This window comes from Fistularia commersonii, chromosome 11 (genome assembly GCF_037954325.1).
Source record: "Fistularia commersonii isolate RoL2024-O1a breed Wild chromosome 11, RoL_Fcom_v1.0, whole genome shotgun sequence".
In the NCBI taxonomy this organism is placed as follows: Eukaryota; Metazoa; Chordata; class Actinopteri; order Syngnathiformes; family Fistulariidae; genus Fistularia; species Fistularia commersonii.
The window spans coordinates 10,570,490-10,594,089 of NC_141294.1; the positions used below are offsets into that span (position 1 = coordinate 10,570,490).

General features: G+C 38.8%; 1 protein-coding gene across 5 annotated transcripts in view; it reads right to left on the reverse strand.

The window, feature by feature from the left end:
- adgrb1a (adhesion G protein-coupled receptor B1a) overlaps positions 1–23,600 on the reverse strand; it is a 143,470-nt gene that overhangs the window by 109,824 nt on the left and 10,046 nt on the right. For all 5 annotated transcript variants that reach the window (XM_086154902.1, XM_086154901.1, XM_086154903.1 and 2 more), the window contains exon 2: positions 1,619–2,542. In XM_086154902.1, coding sequence (XP_086011028.1) covers positions 1,619–2,348 — 730 coding nt within the window. In that variant the 5' untranslated portion in view covers positions 2,349–2,542. The remainder of the gene's footprint in view (positions 1–1,618; positions 2,543–23,600) is intronic.

Sequence of the window (23,600 nt, forward strand, 5' to 3'; positions counted from 1 at the left end):
GTGTTTTGTCAGTGTGTTATTCAGGGTCATTCAAATGTTATTCAAAATTTTGAAAGCTTAAAACCCAATATTCTGCTTTTGCTGAACTTTGAAGGAACTACTTTGTGGAAACCTTGCCACAAATATCTATCCTCATCATACCCAGCCCACCTTTGACAACTCCTCCTCTCAGTACATGTCATCTTCTTCAATTTCTTTTATTTTCCACCCCGCTCTATCTCTCTCATCACTGTATTGTCTTTCTTTCATTCATCACTCACATCTATAACTCCTCTATTCCCCTCTTCCCAAACCTATTTCCACACAGAATCTATTACATAGTCCCCAGCCACTCTTTATCTTCATCCACAAATTCAATCAATCCAGACAGATATTCACAGACTACTCGGCTCCTTCATTTTAACAGATCACAGGGTACCAAAGCCACTCTGAACCTGGGGTTGTCACATGTGATATACTTTGGCCATGTGGGCTGGAACCAAGAGGAAGAAAAAAGACATAGTGTGTCCTTCCCTTGAAATCTCTGCATATAAGCTAACACTGAATGGTGTACCGTTTTATATTTTTCACACCTTGAGGCACAAACAGCCCACACCCCTCTGTTGAACACCATAAGCAGGATTATATAAGTTCAATAACTTGCGGAGAGGAGGCTGAGGTAGCGAGGGGATACGATATTAGCCGCTCAGGAGTCTGAAGTAGGATAAAGCGGGAGATACCCACTGCAACATCTTCTCTGCTTGGTTGGCTTCCCACGACCGTCTCTGTATCAGCCCACTATCAGCCTCAGGAGGGAAAGATGGGGAGGCAGTGATGGTGGCTCAGGAGAGGAGGAGGAGGAGGACCAAGATAATAAGACCACAGAGAGGAAAGAGGGAGAGATAGATGGTGGAAAGGTTAGGGCGGGGAACGAGAGCAGAGCAATGTTCTGGCCCTCTGGCCATAGCCCTGACGAAGCCAGGAAAGAGATGTCAGGCTACATCCTGTCTGCTGGGGTGGGATGGGGGGATCAAGTAGCACACAATTAGACCTCAAGCCACAGGCCCTTATTCCACTGCATTTCTTTCCCTTTCTATCTTCTCCTTTTGTCTTTCTGTGCTTCACCAACCATTCTTGCTGAGTCGCGCCAACGCTATCCAATATCAGCACTTGATACTCCCTGATCAAGTGTCCCTCCCTGGGCAAGAAAAGGATGGAATACAGTGCTGACCTTGCAAGGTCATGGAGCTTGTTTCCATCAAATGAAACACAAAACCTTCCATTTCCTCTTTTCTCTTCTCCAGCCAATGCGCACAGCTTGCCTCTGAAATGCAGCCACACCATTACCCTTTCTTTTTCCAAAATCACATACAATTTCCCCTGTTTCATTACCTCTAAAGATACTCTGTCACTTTGCTGAGTGCATGCTAATCTCCAAAGGTGAACTTTTAAGGTCAGACAAAACACAAACAATTCCCTTTCACTCAGTTTCTTGAAAAAGAAAAACATTTCTTTTGGCCTTTGTTCTTCTAGGGGAAAAAAAAAACAAAAAAAAAGACCAACAATTCTCATCAGTCTAAGCGCTCAGGTTGAAACTCGATTCGTAAATACGTTTTTACAAAAATATCATATCACTTACCGTTTATCTCAGCATCTTTGGCACTCTCTTTCGTGCTGGTTAAACAGTTTTCTAGGTAAACTCCATTGTTATAACAGCCGTTTGCCTCACTGCGATGAGGTGGCGGCTGCCAGCACACACATGGCATCTGCATGATGCCACAGGGCCTGTTTGAAGTACTGGAGGCCAGGCAGTCCTCCAGCCACTGGCACAGCATCTGGCAGGCTGCCATGCTGGGGTTACGCTTCCCCACCACCAGGTACTCCGTTTTGAAGTCTCCACCGCTACCTATACTGGTTGCCTGAACGGGTACTTTCCTCATTTGGACAAACTGCTTCCCGGCCTCCAGGAAAGCCACAGGGACCGAGGTGTCGCACATCCTCACCACAACGTCAAAGCTCTCCATGCCCAAGTAGGTGCGTGTGGTTTCTAGGAAGGAGTCATATTGAAAGGTACGGAGCTGCGATGGTAAGCAGCCCCTGGTAGGTTTGGTCACTTTGATGAAGATGGTGTAGCGTCTCGGATCAGGATTCTGCAGGGTCCAGGAACAAGGCACGGTGGGGAACACTGACGATGACAGGAAAAAACCAAAGAAGCGGCTCTGGACCAAGGTGGAGCAGGTGTCTGATTCGGGGCCCGAAGGTGCTGCATGGCACCACCACCCCATTAGCAGCAGAGGAATGCAGTATAAGAATAGCACTGGGAGAGGCCACTTTGCTTGGCCAGGTAGCCAGACAATAATGCTTGTCATGGTTTAAAGCAGTAGAGGGTATAACAGACAGGTTTCAGGCTTTGGAGGACTCCAGCTTCCAGCACTGTGGGACAGAGGAAAAATAGAAGAACTGGGAGGGGTGGGTAGAAAAAGAGATGGAGGGGGAGGTAGATCGTTCTCAAAGATCCAGCAAGCCCATGGCTGCATCCAAATATCCCGAGATTCACAGGAACCTGTGAAATGGAAGAGACAAGATATGAATGAGATTTCATATCCTTTCAGACAACAAGATGGGATTACAATGGTTTTATTTATCTCTGAAATAAGAAGCCGTTATCAGCTTTTATTGTTTACGCTGCAAACCAACTTGGGGGCCTGGAGAACAACAAGTTGAATAGAAGCATATTGGAGGGGGGTGCAGTCATTTCTTTCTTCATTACACAAGGTTAGATTGTGCTCTTCCTGAGAGACAACTGCAGTCCTCACATGTCCTGCTCATTTCTTTGTCCAATTATGAGACCATTAATTACAAAAATTGCAATACTTGCAGCAATTCATTACTCCACTTAATCAGTTGTGAACCACTGACAGCAATGTCATCTTTAATGGCTCTTTCTTCCACGAATGCAAGAACAAGTTGGTGATGTGTTCTTGTTTAATGGTAAATCTAAACAATATATTTAATTTTCTCTCTCTACTCCAAAAGATATGATCAGGAAAATTACTTAAAGTTGATAAACAGTAGAAATCCAATATACATTCCTGTATTTTTTTGTTATTGTTCCTTTTTAATGTAATTGTACTATTTCTGCCTCATGACTTAAAATGATCTGCTGTTCCAGACAATCGTAAACAAAAAAGGGATCCCACGGTTATAAGGACGATGTCTTAAGTTTTGAATGTAAGCAAAATAATAGTAATCGGTACACTGATAATACAAAAAAAAAGAATTAACTGCCATCATTTGTGGACACATTAGTATACAAACTGAACACAAGATGTTTTTTTTTTTTTATTTGTTAGTACAGGTTTTACTTGTAATGATCGTAGAAATAAAATGTGCAATAGTCATAATTAAAGTTTACTCAATCCAAACACCATTGATAATCTTAGCTTTTTGAGGTCAAATGTGAATCAGGGTGAAGTGAGTACCACAAACCTGAATTATAGATATTTACAACCCCTTTCAAAATTCATCTGATTCAAAGTGACCAACAACCCAGCTGCTCTTTCGATGTTGATACATAAGCAAATGCAGGTCAGGAATCCATGGGTAACCATGAATAAATCAATGCAACAGCTAAAATGGAAGACTAGATGTTTTGTGTTGGTAACTAGCTTAACTAATCTGCCTTCCAGAAGTCATGATCATAATCAAAAGATAATGAATTTCATGAACAAATTAAAATTAACAAATGTAGCTTTGTTTTGTTTTACTCTCAAAGTCATGGTTTTCTTTTTGATTAAAGACTAGGAAATTAAACTTGCTTTATCCTGATACTCAAAAGTCTCTGCAATGCAAACTTGACACTTTCAGCTCAGTAAAGTAGAAACGTCTGTTATTGAACAGATTTTGAATTCTCAAATTGTCTTGTCAATCTGCCTCAAATCAGACCCTATATTACCCTTTTCTGTGAGGGATGCATAAAGCATACAGATTATTTCTGTGTGATGGAAGAAAATATCACTCGGCTTAATGAAACTGTGTTTCTGCTCAAATTTTTAGACTACTTGCCATTAAACCACTTGTTTTATTTGTTTTTTGTGTGTTGATGCCTTAAACCATACTCAAAGTCAGTTTATTAATTACACAGTCTCAGCATCACTCTCACATTACGTTGTACACAAAAACATCTGAGGACGACTATCAATGACCATTGCAACAGACAAGTCTGGCTGTGGTGTAATGAACAGAGATTTAAAAGAGAAAAAGAGTTGCTCTTTATTGAGAGCTCTGCCTCATCCATCTCAAGACCCATACATCAGTCTCAGCCTCCTCTTTTTCTATATTCTACTCTACTGAGGAATCTGAACACCCAACGTATATTGGCCTGCTGGGGCTTTCTCTTCATGTCACACCTCTCTTCATGATTAACAACAACAACTGCACTCCGCCTTCTTACCTCCAACCCTGAAAGACACACAAACACACCATCTGCTATTGATCTCTGTGTTTGAGAAGCCAAGAGATAGAGAGAGGCTATTAACACACTTTCATCTACTCTGCAACAGAGGAGAATGGGATACGGCAGTGACAGAGATTATAGTCAGAGCGGCACCGCGGTAGTTCTCAGCACTAAATTTGACCCCAAGATTAATTTTGATGTTTGCTGTCAATTAATCGATGCAGGTCTTTGAATCTGTTCTGTAGAATGCTGTCTTTTGGTCTTTTAGGATAACAGATATGGAAAAAATCTGTACTGAAAAGGGCACCATTGTTTTGCCGTTGGGGATATTTCTATCAGCATTTATGACAATTTGAAGTCTGTGGTAAGAAAAGACTATGATATTCAGATATTGTAATTATTATTAAACAGACAAATATATGGTGTTTGATCCAAAAATCTCTGGTAAGCTACATATCCTGATCATAGATTTTGCAGTTTAAGTTCAGTGTACTGCCATCAATTGCAGCATCAAATCTATGACTTTATAAACTGAATCTGAAATCTAGTTAAACTACTAACTTGATTTTGCCCCGTCAATTGCATGTGTATGTGAATCATTTCATTCGGGTTTTTGCAAACAAAATCCATTAATAAACTGTAGATACTACCTATCCAGCACAGAGGCTTATGATAGGGCTGAAGCCAAACCCAGCTGACATTGGGAAAGAATTGTATTTCATGTTTTGGACTCTGGAGAAAACTTGAAAATCTAGAAAATTGCCAACATAGTTGAACATGTGGATCCCAGTCAGAACCAAAATCTTCCTGCTTCTTTCCAAATGTCAAAAATATAGACAAAATTATTAATGCCAAACTGAAGAATGGCAGAACTTCATAAACTTCAATAGCCCTAAGAGGGATTTACTGCAGAAAACAACAGAAAACCAAAATTGTTATCAACTAATAGTTTGTAGTATCAACCATTTCCTTCATATTCAAAATCATTAAGAAAAATCATTGAGATATCACTGAGAAATTATTGACAAAATCATTGTCAGACAGAGATTCAAAATCTCTGTCTGACAACAGACTATGTCAATGTTTTGTTTCCTTATTTCCATCATTCCATCACTCCAAAGTTGGTCATATAAGCAAGTTCTAAAAACAGAACTAACAGTACATGACAGTACTTATTGCAAGATCAGTCTTAATTTTGTACAAAAACATTTAATAAATTGAAATTGCTTATACCGTACCGCCAAATCAAGTATCCATCAAGAACCTACAACTAAGCACTTACGTCAAGCAGAAATCTAGTCAAGAACCAGTACGCACAGAGAATGGCTCTATAATTCACCTATTACAACTAAATGAAACTTAGAAAACAACATCAACAATTACCAATGAATAAATGAATAAATAAATAGGTAGATATTTATTCATTCATTCATTATGTAGAACGGTAAATAGGGAAAGAAGTCAGGCTCTCCATTGACTAAATGTTTTTGGACTTTGGGATGAAACTGGACAGAAACCCACACAGATATGGGGATAACATGGAAAGTCCACTCAGAAATAACCCTGGTGGAATTAGTCAGTCAGTCAGTCAGTCAGTCAGTCAGTCAGTCAGTCAGTCAGTCAGTCAGTCAGTCAGACAGACAGACAGACAGACAGACAGACAGACAGACAGACAGACAGACAGACAGACAGACAGACAGACAGACAGACAGACAGACATTTGAAGATGGATCAAATAAAATAATTATCTCAGCATCCCATTTCAGAAAGTAAGCATGTTCTAGATCTGCAGCTGCTGCCTGGTTAATCTCATTTGGGGAACATTAAAACTTGTCAAAATATCTGCCTTCAAAAAAGAGACTACTATACACTTCAGTTTATTTTTCTGGAGATTACATTTTGGACAAAGACCCCCCGAAAAAATAAAAATAAAAACACATTGGCAAAGCTTGAATTATTGGACGCATAAAATACGCTTGCTCCCTAAACAAAGTACATCCCCAAGGTGGAACCTCTTCAGTTGGTAGAAATTTGAGGATTTTTGCACTGCAGAATTATCCGGTCCTTTTAGCCGGTGGCTCCCACGGCAAGCAATTATAAGAACAAAGGTATTGCATTAGCGAGCAGCCTAGAACCATGAATCCATGTAAACATGCCTAACAGGCTGGCTCTGCAAGGAAGTCAGAACAATGGCCCAATCAGAGAGAAGCAACAGTCCCTCAAACAGAGATGTGCTGGGGGAGAGAAAGACAAAGAGAGCACTGATGAGAAAATGATAGAGTCACATGGAGCATCACTTCTCACATCAGGGATTACAGGCTGATTAGCAGAGTAACACAGGGACCTGCTGCCACACTCTGCTGTATGAACTACAAGGCAGAAAGCCACCGGGCTGCCAGACACAGACAGATTCCCTCTTCTATGAAGTACAAATTGTGTAAAATTGCTCCTCTGCACCATTAAATTCTTTCAGATGCAAAATAATTTGGCAGGGACATCAGAAAAAAAAGAAACGTGCGCCGCTGCATGTTGATTATAGAGGAGTCTGTATACACCAGGGTCATGACAGCACAAAGAGAGGATGGAAAAAGCACTTTCTTGTAAGTCCGAGGTATAGGGGCGGATGACATGCATATTTAAAAGTCAAATATGCCAAGGGAACACATTGCAGGTTCAAAATGAAAGGAAAAATGTAATAAGTGTCCTGCACACAGAAATAGAAAAATTCAGGGGTCAGGGGGACATATTCTCTTTCAGATGGATTCTAACCCGATCACAGGTCGGTGTTAGGTTGTTTTTCTTTTTTTTCTTTCAATAAATCACAAGCTCCTCTTTATCCCGCCTGCATCTTAGGGGCAAAGACACACCAGTCGGACAGCAAAGAGCTAGCACTAATGAAGGCCACCTGCGTCGAAAACTTTACACGAACCCAATGCAAAGGCTTTATCTAAGGGGAAGCTAGCAGGTACATTCTGCACCTGTGTGACATGAAATATCTCAGTACCAGCAGGTGGTGGTAGTATTTGCTCATCACTCAAAAAAAGGCCATGGATAAAAGAAAAGCACTGTTTGCCAGTTAGTTTCGTATAACTCTCTTCGAGAAATAAGCGTGGGGTTTTTATTTATTCTTTGTTCAATGAAAATCTCAAGTGACCGTTTTCGTTTGCATCATTTTCTTGTTTTGACTTTTGTGCCAGCAGTTTTCTTTAAATTCAACATATATTTGAACAATGTCAGTGGCAGTAGGTAATAGATACTCATTGCAAGCCATGAACATGCAGGTATAGCCTTTGCAAACATATTTGCACTTTTCAGTGATAAGCCGTAAAACTTTCATGCATTCCAGTGATAAAATATTCAGTTTCTATTTTTGTTGCCTCGAAAAGTGATAGGCTGGATGGACTTTTTATGCTCTCTCCCAGTGTAATGCAAGACCAGCTGCCAACTGGGCCAGAGTTTACCTTGCACTAAGTAGAGCCACTAGTCTTTCGTATGTGTTTAAAGTCCCTGTTGTATTGTTGTGGCCGTAACCATACTGTAGATGATTATAAAACACACCAGCAACAGCTTTTTGGGTAAAACATGAATACAAAAAGCAGGTTTGGGAAACTATATCTCTTTTGACATCTCAGTGCTTATAGTGCTTTCATCATTTATAACCTAATTTTAAGAAGTGATCCAGCCTGTAGCACGGCTATGTGAATATGTTAAAGAGGGGGAAAAAATGAGAAATGCGAGAGCTTTTTTTCCCAATGAGGTCACTGTGTTCAATGGATGATTGGCTAAAATCTTTTCTTTTTGTATTGTATCAATGTAATGAATTTAGTATTTATCTTTGTTTTTAAATTAAACATTGTTATGAGATTTGTACAGTCTTCATTTTTGACATGCAGAAGGGGCACACTGACAAACATCAGCAATGCAAGTGGTTTTCAAAGACTGTTTAATAAAGTACCCCAAGAAGCGTAGGACCAGGATGCATTAAACTGTCACTTACCATGATTCCTTTCAGCATCACTGACATGGTAGCAGACAGTGAGAGGAATATTATAATAAATACTTACAATTAATAGCATTAACAAAAATGGACTTGCATTATTTCACTTACAGCAGCGCTGTCAATTACTCCCCATTTTTTTAAGATTCTCATAATAACATATTGCGATTATATATTTCAGTTAGTTACATGTTGTGCAACTAAAGGCAATAAACATTTCTATGTAAAACCACTCGGGTTGCTGATGTGTTAAATGAATGTCTTATTTTTCCCTCTTGATAGCTTGTAGACGGAGCACTTAATAGGATTGCAGTTCATCTAGCAAGCTCCTCTGTTACAAAAGATGTCATTTCTTTCTACTCCTTTTAATAATCCCTTGCAAAGATACCAACTTTTTGGCATATATGGCATATAGAACCCCACTAAAGTCAGGAATGAGGGTCGTGAAATGATTTACAAAACAACCAAGTATTTCCTTATTTGTAAAGCAGATATCGAGAATCCAGATGACCCATAGTTTCATGACAACAGGGATAATCAAATAAATGACAACCGAAAGTCATTAGATTAAGCTACACTCTGTCAAACAAATAAACCCGTGGAAAAAAAAACAATGCTGAATGAATCTTGTGAAACGCTGATAACAGCAGTACCAGAATTGGATTACTCATTTACCCTGTCTGGCAGAAGAATACCAAATATATACAATGATAGTCAGGCTAGTTGATAACAAGGCTTGTTTGTGAGTTTATATAGTCACATCCAATAAGAACTGCAATGCCAAAAGTTGCCACATCATGCTAGCCCTTGTGCTTATCTGAGTGTGCTTATCTAGGTAAATGCGAAAGTTTTGAATATTTAGCATGAAGACACCTATTTACTTGCTGTAATTTAGATTAATGTTTCATGACAGTTCCCACCAAGCACCATGGGAAGTCTCATATCAACAGTGGGTGGTGTTAAACTGAAGGGAACAGGCTTCTAATAAAGTTATAAACATTAGTGCACTGCCACCAACCAATAAAAATAAGCATCCGCTGGCTTCTTGAAAAAGATGTGTGCCCCCCTTATATCTTTCCCCCGATTCTGTATAGATAGAAAAGGACAAACCTGACAGATGTGTGTGGAAAAAAGTCTCAGAAATCTCATCAGATCTGTGTGGGTGGAAATTACCCTGCAGTCCAAAATTCTGTGGAAAATTTATGGTGAAAAGCCACATTGAGCACAGAAGCCCATTTGAATTTAAAACCCCATCAGACCAGGTCTAATTGTTTGTGAATGTGTGTGTGTGTGTGTGTGTGTGTGTGTGTGTGTGTGTGTGTGTGTGGAGGAGACAGACTTGGGTTAAGACAATGGGTTTAACAATCAACCATTTCATATCCATTGTAATGAAATCAGACTAAAATATGATCACAGATGATCAGCAATTTGAAGAAGCTTGTGTCTCCCTCGTGATAAATCCTGCATCATGTTATTGAATTCCCCAGATACCTCCATTAGAGCAGAGGGCATTAGAACTGACATTTAGATTTTTTTTTCCATATTTCTGCAATTATTACTGTACAAATGTGTAAACTGAAGTTGTTGAGCAACTCCAGTTTGCTGAAAATACCGTGGAGAGTAATTGCTCTGCACACGACAAACAACGGCAATGCTGAAGTGGATCCAGAGTTAAATACAGTCCAATAATTGGATTCTACCACAATGAGAATTTATGACATGAGTAACCCCAGATTACAGCCTTGCCACATACAGAACAAACAGCTAAAGTGGTTGCACAAACACATTAATGGGCTGATTGTGACAAACATCATCTGCTACTTTGGATTCTAACATGGCTGCAGTCACAGCAGTTCCCTGGCCACAGTCAGAGAAAGAGGCAAAGCAAGATTAGAGTCTTGATGCATATGCGAGTGTGTGTGTTATCTCTCCTCCCTAATACCCATATCTCTCAGTAGGGATGTTACCGATGGCAATGTGATGGTCCTTTTTCCCCACGACCGCCATAAGTCTCAGTATAATGGCTGCTTTGTTCTACGACGTAATCGCATTAATATGAAAGGCAATTGCTTTGGATAGCAAATCAAATCACACCGGATCACATTCAGATGAAAATGAGTTCATCAGAAAAGCTATGTGTTTGCACAAATGGAGAGGGGATTAAAACTGAAAAACGACATCATGTCCAACCCGCTGCTTTCCAATGTCATTTCAGCTTCCTTCCACCCAACTGTAAAATACATTTCACGCAAACCTTTCATGTCTTCAAAATGTGAACTGAATATACTTACATTAGCTGGAAAAAGGACAGCTTTTGTATCCCTTTGTTTAATTGGAAAAACTGTGCACCCACTCAAGAGAAAATGTCACATTTTAACAATGCATTAATAGCTTGGATTAGCCACCAGATACTTGTCTATCAACATTTTTTGTCATCTCATCATCCCCGAAAACAAAAATAATTCTAGTGGAGGAGAGGTGATACTGGAGAATGGTTAAAGTGTTCGTCCTTTCGACTCACAATGCAAAGGACTCTGCTCGGAGAGCCTTTCTATGTAGACTTTGCATGCTCTCCCCATGTCTGTGTGGGTTTCCTCCAGGTTCTCCGTTGGCTAATCAGTCACAGGGTGTGTGTGTATGTATGTAGATATTCTTCGAGTCTCCACTTTATAAAAACATGGAGGTTATTAAATTGGAAAATTTGTCAAAATGTGTGAACGTCTTTATGTGTGGCCCTGCCATGGACTGGTGACTGGTCTTAGGTTGTGCCCTCTCCTCTCGCCCATTGACAGCTTGGATAGGCTCCAGCATCCCTGTGACCCTAAGTGCAGGATAAGTGGTCGCCAAGAGAAAGCGACCTGTACTAATTGCTAGCTATGGAATTGATGGATGGAAACGATAAGAAGGAGGCAATCAGACAACATCGGATGCAACGTCTGCACTAGGATTTATATCTCGCAGTACATATTAGTTTTTCATTTTGGTCTGCCAGGCATGTTCAGCAAAAGACATATCAAATAACATATTTATACGAACTGTATATGCATATACACATATATATACCTACATCTATATATACATCAGGCACATGCATGCGTGTGTGTATTTATCCATCCATCCAAATACACCTACCCGACTGCCATCAGAATCCTAAATAGCGAACACTTATTCTTCTTTTCTGCAATCTATATGCAGCTCTTGACATGGAACTATTGCTATTTAAACTCTACTCACTCTTGCAATTTAAAAGGTTGCACCTGCACTTTGTGAGCTGCACACCATGCTGCATTCAATGTTTTACTTGCACTGCCAGCACTGTTCATTTTTCTATATAATAGTGTAACTAAGACAATACATAGTACTGTCAATACAAATCGAAGTGCACTGTGGACAGCAAAGTAAGAATTTCATTGAACACGTTTCCACACTTTACACATGACAATAAATACTTGAATGTTGAACTGAGTCTTGAATCCATCCATGTGTCACTGGGTGAGAAGTGGGTTACACTCTGGACAGATCGCATCAGTCCATCGCAGGGCCACATAAACAGACAGACAACCATTCAATCTATCGTTCACCCATCTGGGTAATTTTCACAATTTTTCTTCTTTTTTAAACATGTTTATTTTTTCTAACTAGCCCAGTGGAAACCAAGCGGACACAGGGATAACTCCACACAAAAAGGTCCCCTGTCAGAATCTCCTATCAGGGTCTTTTGTTAACCACTACGTATATATATTTATAATTAATAAAATATATATATATGCACTTGTGACTGATTCAACAAAATGATTTAAGATGAACCAGAAAGTTGATGCACTGTGGCGACCCCTGACGGGAAAAGCCAAAAGAAGACGAAGAAGAAGAATTTAAGATGAACCACATTCCTCTTATGTTGACAATTGTTTGTACAGATGATTCAGCGAAGAGAAAGCAATGCTGTACTAATTGTTTGATATTCTCCCGTGTTCAGTTGCTTCAAATTATCTATGGAGTTCAAGTTGTCTCTCGCATCCCTCTTAGCAATGGTACTGTTTTTATTAAAAAACGTTATTTTTTTCCTAATGAAATAAAAGACTATCCATTTCAGCTGACTATTAATCATTCAGTAACAGCATTCTGTGCTTGTATTTTATTTATTAATTTCGAAATTAAAAGCCAAACAAACAAACAAACTAAACACTGACTGGGGTAATGTCTCCATTTGTCAACACTGAGCAGCTTCCTGATCAGCTGCAGGTCAAGTGCTGTTGAGCTGTGAAGCAGCTTGAAAATGACTCCATCCATTACTCCAGGAGTGCCAATGTATGGGTAGAGAACTACTTGATGAGCCTGTGTATGCGTAACTTGTATTATTTGCCGCTGGAATGCCAATAAACATAATGCCGTTCACACTAATTACACACACAAATTCCACAAATTGTAAACCGGTTGGAGAGAACATATAAACGAACAGAATGCCAAGGTTTGTTTGTGTCTAACAAAGACATAGGCATACATACACTGGTGGAGATGGGAGATGACTCAGTATAGTAAGTATTTGTGAAAGTGACCTTACAGGATGAAAAGTAGTGACATCACCCACCCATGATCTCACAATCTGATAAAGACTCCCTGTTGCATCGGTGAGCTCAAAGACAGCAACCTCGACATACAATGTGTAACCATGAGATATTGTCACTTCAGTACAACATTCACATGTATTGTGAACACACACATACATACACACACATACATACAGATACAAACACACATTCGCTAAAACTGTGAAAAAAGAGAGTTGTCTATGATCTACCAATAATCATTCGGCATTTTCAGTATTGGGCTGGATCTATCATCACATACTTCAATACAAAACAATAACAATATTTCATTTTTCTTTCTTCATTTTTTTTTTTCCGGAAGGGAAGACCTCTAAATTCAGTTGGCTAAACCCAGTCTACATCATCAATGACTTTTCGAACATCCAAGACGTGTGCCTCTATTTTAATGATCTAAAACTCCATGTCAGAACCATGCAGCGCAGGGGATTTTCGTTTATTCGCGATGTGACAAATTTCCTACTGCTTTTGTGAACACAAAATATACGACCACTATGCCAAACCCATTCTTCAAACGGGTGCTGTTGTGTCCCTTCATTAATTCATGGACTTGTTTAGCGCCAATAACCAACAAACCAATCCAAAGGCCAGCTATTTTATTGAGATTCTTCAATGAAAATAGATAATACAAAAAAGGGAGTATGGGAAAATCTCAAACCATATGCCTAGAGACACACCTATAACTAATTTTAAACAGAGACAAACTGCATAAACTGACAATACTGACTACATATTTTACACATGAAAAATAAGTATTTATCTAAATATTGTCATTGCCATTCGAATGGGATGCTATAAGCATATCAATGCGTACTCTATCAAATAAAAAAAATAAAAAAATTGCTATAGAACACATCACAAAGACTGCCATAGCATAGTATCGATTGGACTCAGACCAGCAGTCTGTAATTATATGCATTATGACATGATAAATGCAAAAATTAAACACCATCAGTGACCGGTGACAATTGATCTTGTTGTCAATATATTGATTCAGTTGGATGTTACAGCCCAAATAAGAACATTGTGCTCCCCAATAATGATAGACTTCAACTGACTCTTTCAAATGTTCCTTCTCAAATTAATACTGCTGGAGTCTGGCTGCAATCTCTCAACACAAAAAGAAAACAAATATCCCCTTGATGACCAAATGAGGTACTACAACTATCCTTGTAAAAAAAAAAAAACAATTTGTGCTTTTTGCAACACATATAAACATCATCATTGGAACTTTTCTTTTAAATGTGTTATTGTCTTTTAACTTTCTTTTTTTAAATATTGTCAGGCTATAATGTTCCAATTGAGCATAGCAAAAACTCCAAGGAATGCTCTACAATTAGAGACGTACTTTGAACATTTTCATAAACTAGGATACAGAAAGCACAGCTAAAAAATATCACACAAACACACATTTTATTTATTTATTTTTTCTAACTTGGTACCAACTTGTGCTATATATATACATACATAATGTACTATATACAATATAGTGTTTAGAGAATTTCATGGAAATGGGTATAATTAATTTGCTTTTCTCGCCATCAGCTTGTATTTCTCAGCCATGAGTTGCCTCTTCAAGTTGTTCTATTTGGCAAGTAAAAAAAATGTAAGAATAACCTGTCCATTTGTTGGACTATTTTTGGGGGATCTAATTTCTTTATACCTGGTGAATTGTGAATGGGGTTTTTAATGTTTTTCTGGATGAGTCCATTATCAGTCGTGTAGATCCTGAATGACTGAATGTATGCTTTATGTATGATGTGACAAAGAGGAGAGAGAGATCATAACAGGAGTACGAGGATGTCACTTTAGCCAATAAAACAACATCAGGAATAAAATATCACTTTTTTTGAAAATCTATTTCTTGCACCTTGTTAAGTGAAATAAATATTCATCATTTTGTCATGTGAAAAAAGGTTGAAAAATGTTTCATGTACTTATTTCAAACTTAAAGTAAAGGACATGTCTGATTTTGGAACAGTAGTTCAGATAATCCTGCTAAAAACAAGACTGCATGAAAATTATTAACCAACAACATGACTTCGAATCCTGTCAACTGCAACAACTGCAAATCATAAAATGGATTACAGGGATATGGGAGATATAAAGAGAAACTGAACCAAAAGGCAATGTTAAACCTTTGAGAACTACTGCATGCATGTATAGGACTAACATTCTGAGTGTGTGTGTGTGTGTGTGTGTGTGTGTGTGTGGTGTGTGTGCGAGAGAGAGAGAGAGAGAGAGAGAGAGAGAGAGAGAGAGAGAGAGAGCAAGGGACAGTAAGTTTGTTTTCTCTTCATACAATTGCACACAAAAATATAAATTTTGGTTATAAAATTAAATAAAATTAAATAAAATTAAGTACAATTAAAAAATCAACATAAACTAAAATTCAATTAAAAAGGAGGAGAACTGTGAGTGGGACATAAATCATTATTTGTTATGGAATGTAAAACCAAAGAGGAAGTCTGTAGCACCCGACCAGGTGGTCAACTGGCTTATAAAAAGGGTTGTAGGCTACCCTTGTTCTGGAGCCATGCACAGAAAGGCACACTCTGTAGTATCCTGCCTTTTTTTTAGAGCCAAAACAAAAGCTGGCATGGGAAAAATCAAAAAAAGAACAGTGCGGGGTAGTTTATACTGTATGCGTCATATGTAATGAATAGGTTACTTTGAACTATGCTTCAATGCAACATAAGTACTGCAGCTCCTGAAAAGCTCCATTAGAGTTTGATTCTTTTTTTTTTTTTTTTGGACAAAACATTTTAATATGACTCTTTATATGTAACACTTTTATTCAGTCTATCATTTTAGATGGGATGTTATCATTTAACCACCTGAAAGGTTGGATGAATTGATACTTGTGGTCATTTTCTGACCATAGGAGGCTTGGTTTAGGCTATTTGCTGGAAACACGCAAGACTCCTCTCAGCAAGATTCCATGAAAATGGGTGTGGAATTTGCACTGATTTTTTTCAGAATTCAGAGGTTTTTAGTTGTTATAATACAGTCCTTGATACATGCAAAGTTTTCACAAACTGATAGAATTTAGACATCAGCTAACTTGGCACGAAGCCCAGAAATTTTTTTGTTTGTTTTTGTAAATTTGGAGGTTTGATCAGCGATTGAAGTTGAGGCTGTGGGAATTAAGCAAGTCCAGCAAGGCAGCACAGACCTGCACTGTCCTACGGGCATCTCTCAGCTGCCGTGTCTGTCTGTGGAAGTTTCCCACAGTTGAAGGGCTCTATTGAGATGGGCTCTCCTTCTTCCCTCTCATTGCCATGCAAAGGGTACCAGCTGCCTACACTCGGCCGTGACGGCTGAAATATTTACCACTCTGTTTACCGGGGTCGTCCTGACTGACAGTCCCAGAAATCCCCCCTCCCCCCCACCCCGCATCGTCCTGAAAACTTCATCCTTCCCTGAGAGCCTCCTATCAGCACCCGCCGTGAAGCATTTTACACTGCTTTTGTCAATAATAGTCTTTTTGAGTGACAGATTTCAATCCTGTCCCATTCTAATGATATTTGCTCTCCCCCATTGTGTCATACACTATCAAAATGTCACAGGCAGATTTACAAGTGCATCAGTCGCCAAACAAAGCTTATTTTAGTCCAGGGCTTTAGGACGGGGGAAAAATCCATATATACTGCAAATCAATGGGAGGAAATTTATGGCTGGCACCTGCGGCCTGAAGATTGCAACCAGCCCACATACATACAAAAGAAATAAAGTGCTTGATGGATTTGATCTGTGGGCATCTGTGTTACTTTTTTAGTATGCCACTGTCATTTCTACAAAAAAGAAGAAAGAGGGTGTAATGTTATTGCCCGAAGTTTGAAATGCACAACTTAAGTGGATGCATTGCCTAAATGATCTCCCCAGGTTTTTGAAATCGTGTGTCTCACAAACCCTGGCATGATCATGCAACTTCAAGTTTAGCAATCCTGAGGCAAGATGCCCTGAAATTGTGGTTTGCTAGAGCTTTCTTGAAGTTTCTTTAATAGCAATACCTGCAAAATTCATTGCCTTTCCAGCGCTGCTGGACCATACTCACATATATTCAAGGCTCACACACAGCTCAAACATCCCCCAGCGTGTACGTGCAGTTACCACTAGGAGGCTAAAATTTATAGTTCCGGGTAAAATTGACATCACGCAAGCTTCTCTATTTTGTTCATGCCTTTATTCTCTCTGTGAATCCTGGCAGTTCCTTCATACAGTGCACTTGGTTTTTAAGCGTGCAGGGAGGGATGGGGGTTGGGGGTGCAGTGTGATTCTTCACTACCCAAGTGAAAAACATTACATGCCTTTAGGGCACAATTACCCCACGCAAGCTGCTATTACTGTGGTTCCTTTACAATAATTTCCCTAAGGGAATACACCCCCCACCCCAGTCCCCAACCCTGGACATAGTAATGGATTTATGATATAACCCTAACCATAAAGACTTATCGGCTGCATATACATGAACACCCCCCCCCCCCCCCGCGCCCCTTAGCATATCATATCACTGAAACCATAAGCTCATAACACTCCCTGACTTCCTCACTAGACCTGTCTGAAAACGTCTTTGATTTTTTTGAAATGGGCCTTACAGACAATCTAAAAGATTTTTTAACAAACCATCATGCCAAACCATGTAAAAATATAACCCCTCTCAATATTCCTCCTAACAACCCATGCAAGAGCTTTATCATGAATTGCAAGATTACCTACTTGACTAATGTTTCAGCTGAATTTTGATTTGGCAAAATATTTGTGATGATGTTTTCATACAGTGTGTTGTCTGAGATACGTCTGCCTCAGGGCAAAAAGCTGCCTGGTGTTTTTCGATGGGGGGGCTTTCTGTGTGGCGTTTGCATGTCTGCAAGGGTTTCCTCTGGATTTCCTTCCACAGTCCAGAAGCATGTAGTAGGTTAACTGGAGACCCCCAAAAGGCCAGCTGCATGAATGAGGGAGTGAATAGTCATATGACTCTATATGTTCCCCAACTTATCTAGGGTGAACCCTAACTCTTGCTGGGATAGAGCCATGACCCTGACTGCAGGATAAGCAGTATCCGGTACTTCATCATATTTAGACAAGAGTTTCGTTAACTAACCTGCTTCTATGAACACCACAACACATAATATAGCCAAGCCTTGATTCAATGTAACTCCACTATGTCCTTCACTTTTCCCACTGAACTTCAGTTTATCAAAATCTTGCATAATGTCATACTGATACTGAGAACGAGAACCACCACGGCAGGTCTGAAAAATTGAATCGGTGACAGCCGGTCGCTGCCATTTCCAGCCAACGGAACATTTATCCGAGGTGTTCTCATCGCCCCCCTGCGCTCATGGCGTAGTTTGATTAGTAGAAGCAATTTCTAATTTCAGATTTATCTTTGCCATTGAAAGTACTGCCAAATTACTTAATTTGAGCCTATCCGCAACATTCATCGTGATAATGACTGAATAACTCTACCTGCCATCCTCCCCTCATCTGATTTATCGTTCATTTGATTCACATTTTGTCCCCATTTTATCATATCACTATTGATACAAAAAAGAACTAAAAAGAGTTGGGTGCTTTAAATCCAAGAACGTACTTCATTCTCTGGTGCTATTGTCCTGATTATAATATTGGTTGAACATATTTATATTATGACTCTACTTAACCTTTGTGTAGTGTTCGGGTCTGTGGGCACACACACACACACACACACACAAAAGTGAAAACAGGTCCCACAGAACCGAACATCACACAAGGGTTAAAATGTAAAATCAGCATTCTATAAGGAACAGGTATCTGGAACAACAGTATCCCTTTGTCTTTCCTGCAGAACTACACTGGCCAATTCATTGGCATTTATTTATAAGTCAAAAAAGGAAACCTTGATTTTATTCTTTCTGTTTGTATAGAGGTTCTACTGCAAAGTTGCACAGTTACAGGGTTAAAAAGAATCCATTATAAAGGTGATGAATCCAGAATTATCAAATTACAGTCAACACATGTATTATTTTCCTGACAGCTCATATCACCTGTCTACATTAATACAAGCTTTCCCATTTTGCGGGGTCAAAGGTTACACGCTGAAGAGATGCATTGGAAGTTGTGCCATTTACCTTACAGTATATCGGCTATATAATAGTTGCTTACTTCCAATGTATATGTATGTATATACAATGTATCCAATGTATATGATGTATATGTATAATGTTTACATATACATTAAATCATAATGTATATGATTTAAACCTACAGTACAACTATATTTTAAAATTTTCTTACTCAACCTATTTTCAAAAATAAAGTTTGGTTTCCCTTTTTACTCTTTTAAATAAATATTTGTCCAATAAAAGATGCTTCCATCCCTAGACACAGGCAGTCTGTTTCCTTCATACCATATAACAGGTGTGGCAAAAGCCCCCATAGTTTTATTTATGTGCGATAATGTGTATTTTCATTTTTTTGCTTATTTTTCCAACCTAAAATGTCTACTGTCTAATGTCTAAATTTCTATTCCATTTCACATACCTAAATTTCTATTGCACACTCTCTGGAACTGGACAATTTCAACTGGAACAGCAAAGAACCCAGAGTATCTGTCACTGCTTTGCTGATCATTTTTTGTTTGGTGCATGCTTTTAATCAGAAAGTGAGGCCATTAAATTCCAACTCAACATTACATTTTGATTAGGAATATCCTCACCAACATTTGCTTGTACTACTTGCTTGTACTACTGCGAACACTGTTTAATAATAGGGCAATTCCTTCATCAGTTTGCGATTCATTGCATCATCTCATTCAGATCCTTTAAGAAATGCCTACATTTACGCTTCATATGTCAAGATCCAGAATTCCTGAATATATGAAATAACATCTTCGTTTAAATGTTTAGATATTCATTAGTTTTACCAGTTTGCTGCCAGGTAAACTGTTTAACAAAATATGGCATGTTTCCCTCCACTTTCATGTCAACTCCTCTAAACACGAACAAGTTACAATCTGGGCACAATATTAATTCATAGGTGAATACCGTGGTCATTTTAGCCAGTGAAAGCAAGAGGCAAGGACACACACACACACACACACACACACACACACAAACACATGCACACGGAGTGGTACTGCTATTCATCTATAAAGTAGTTCTTAGGAGGTCAAAATTATTTTTTTGTTTTGTGATGTATGTGATGTACACGACTGTCTCAGAAAATTAGAATATTGTTCTTTATCTTCTGTAATGCAATTACAAAAACAAAGTGTCATACATTCTGGATTCATTAAAAATCAACTGAAATATTGCAAGCGCTTACATCTCAAGAAAACTCAAAAATCCTATCTCAAAATATTAGAATATCATGAAAAAGTAATTTTTGTTTTTTTTAATTGCATTACAGAAGATATAGAACTTTATCACAATATTCTCATTTTCTGAGACAGTCCTGGATGTGTATGCAAATCTAGGATCATAAATAGCCTCTACATAAATTAAGATCTGACTGAAAGTCAACAATTATTTGAGCACAGATTTAATATTAAGTTTCACGTTATATCTTTAGAGAAATATGATTCATTCAATTTTTCCACTATGTACCGGATATTGAGCAGTTAGGGGTCGTCACAATGCTGGAGCCTCTCCCAGCTGTCATTGAGTGAGAGGAAGAGATATATCCTGGACCAATCGCCAGTTGATCGCAGGGCCACATATTGAGACAAAGCTTAACCTTCTCCATGTTTTTAGACTGTAGGAAGGAACCAGAGAACACAGAGGAAAGCCACACAGACATGGGGAGAACATGCAAAGTCCACACAGAAAGACCCCCCTGTGGGTATTGAATCAGGGTTCTTTATCTGGTGAGACAGAGGCACTAATATTGCGCCGCCTGAAATATGATTTAATTAAATAAAAAGAAAAAAGAGCACAGGTGAATTAGTTTGCAAGGGTTATTTTATCAGCTTGTGGGGGTTCACTTTTTTTGTCCTTCTAAAGTGTTTCAACAATTTATTAGCTCTGTATTAGCATGCACCACCTGCTATGGCCTCTAGGGAGTTTAATGCCCGCCTTAGTTTGTAAATGATTCAAACTTAATTAAGAGATGATGGTGACTGTATGCCTGATCTTGTGTGTGCGTGTGCATGTGCGGATGCATGTGAGTGTGTGTGTGTTTGAGTGTGTGTGTGTGTGTGTGTTTCCCTGGTGGCGAGCCACAGTGTACATGGCCGATTACACACATTGACAGGCCTGCTTCATCACCGCACACACTGCCCCTGGCAGCTCCCTCTTATCGTCCTCCAGTCACTAAACACTTTGTCTGCGAAGCAAGATTCATTTCTTTTACCTTTTTCACACTTTCTGCTCTGCATTTTTACCAAACATCTTTTTCTCTTTACATTTACCCGACTGACAATGTTATTTCCCATTTACATTAATGTCTGTTTTGCTGCATTCATCCTGACGACATTAAGAGTTTGACTTGCCATAAAGGCATTAACATGGTGTTAAACTCAAGAGAATAATATAGTTTCTCTTTCTACTTTTTCAGCATAAACCTAATATCCGTAGTCCTTCTGAGCAGGCCATACCATGAACACACATAATTTTTCTTTTTATTAGAAAAAAAAAAAGTATACTGAATGAATAAAGGAATTACTTTGTCATTGCACTGAAGGGAAGTGGAACACAAGAACGTTTTATGATCATTGTCAGCTTTTGCCCAAAATGCCCTCTTTAGCCCTTGAGCCAAAGAAAATAAAGATTTCAAATCAACAGCCTGATCTTTTGTTGGCAAAGTCATAGCTTAAACTTTTGTTTTCCAGCTGCCTGGGAGAAGAGCAGCTCTGATGTAAGTTAAGGTCAACCACAAGTTCATATAGGGTATTTGTCTCTGTCCGGGATCCCTCTCTCATAGGAATTATTCCAATGACTTGCATTCTCCCTGATGCCACAGACAGGACTTTTTCCTAGCATTAAGAGAACCCATTTTGGCTATTTCTGAAACTTCTTGCTACAGCCCCGCCCTCCCTTCTATCCATCCCGTCTGTTTGGGTTTCCTACCGAGCATGCGCAACACTCGGAACAATCTTAAACTGACTGAGTTAATTGTGCGAGTACTTTTACACCACATTAATCCGCATCAATCGATGAGATGCTGTGGCGTTTTTCCCTTGGTCTTATTTAGTTTTTATCAGGATCAAGTAAAATCCATCAAAAAAAAGAAAAAAAAGAAAAAAAGAGAGAAAAAAAAACAAATGAAACCAAGTGATATGTAAAAAAAAACAAAAAAAACAAAACAAATGAAACCAAGTGATCTGCACTGGTTTGATAAAGGCTTGTATTTTAGGCCACCTCTTTATCAAGGTCTGCACCCGCAACAAACAGGGTTTGAATACTCAAAAAGAACTGCAATGAGAGAAAGAATTACAGTAAAGAGGAGGGCTTCCAAATGGCTCAAAGAATATGCCCTTCGTAGTCACAATATTGCTACAAAAGTTAGTTTAGGGCACTTGGAAATCATTAGATACATGTCTCCTATCAGTAGAATAAAATACAAAGAATTGTGAATTGTATTGAAATGCAATTTATTTGCCATTGTGTTAATATCAGAAAATTAAGATAACCAGAGAACTGTGACCTCAATGATCCTCAGCAAGTAACAAAGCTCCTGATTTTCAGATGTTTTTTTTTTTTTATTATTATTGTTTTATTTATTTTTTTCCTAATTTCTAACTTATTCTAATCTACTGTATATCACATTGTAGGTTTTTAAGGTTGTTATGATTTTTTTTGCTCAGGACAACTTCAAGTACCAAACTGCTTATCCTATGGAGAGGGGGGTGATTTTATAACTAAAATGGGATCAGAACAAAAACAAACAAACAAAACAATTAATAAACACCAAATTGTAACCAGAGGATAGAGAAAAAGAGTATGAAGAGCTGGGGCACAGGAGGACAGGCAAGAGAGGAGTTGAAACATTCACGAGAGCAGATCAGATCATGAGAGGACGGGGGAGGAAGGCGGGGTGGGAGGGTGGGGTTGATGGGATGAGATGGGATGAGTTCTACTGAGCAGAACAGGGGATGAAAACTGAAACAAAGGAGACGAAATCTTTACAATCAGGAAGGGACGTCAAAGGGAAGAGAAAAAGAAAATGAAAAATAAGCAAAAGGAGTGGTCAGAAAGGATGTGCTCATCTCCTGCATTGCCTATAATAATTTCCCTATTATCATAGATTTAATTCACAAATGTTGAGGTTATTCTGCAGGTATGGAGTCCTTTAAGTAACACCCCAAAGATGACCAGCAGTATCCCTACCTTATTTCTATTTTTTTAAACTAATAGTAATACTAAAATAAGTTATTTCTAACAATCTGTTATCCAATATAACAAAAAAAACCAAACTTGTATCATTTGTTTCTTGCTATGCCCCTGTGGACCCCAATCCACATTTTTGGTGCCCCATTCTAAGTGTAGGAGTCTAGGTTGGTGGAGGAGTTTCTGACCAGACCGAGTTAATGTCCATCCAGTACAGTTGACAACAATGGGCAGGAAAATCTGCTTTTTTGGAA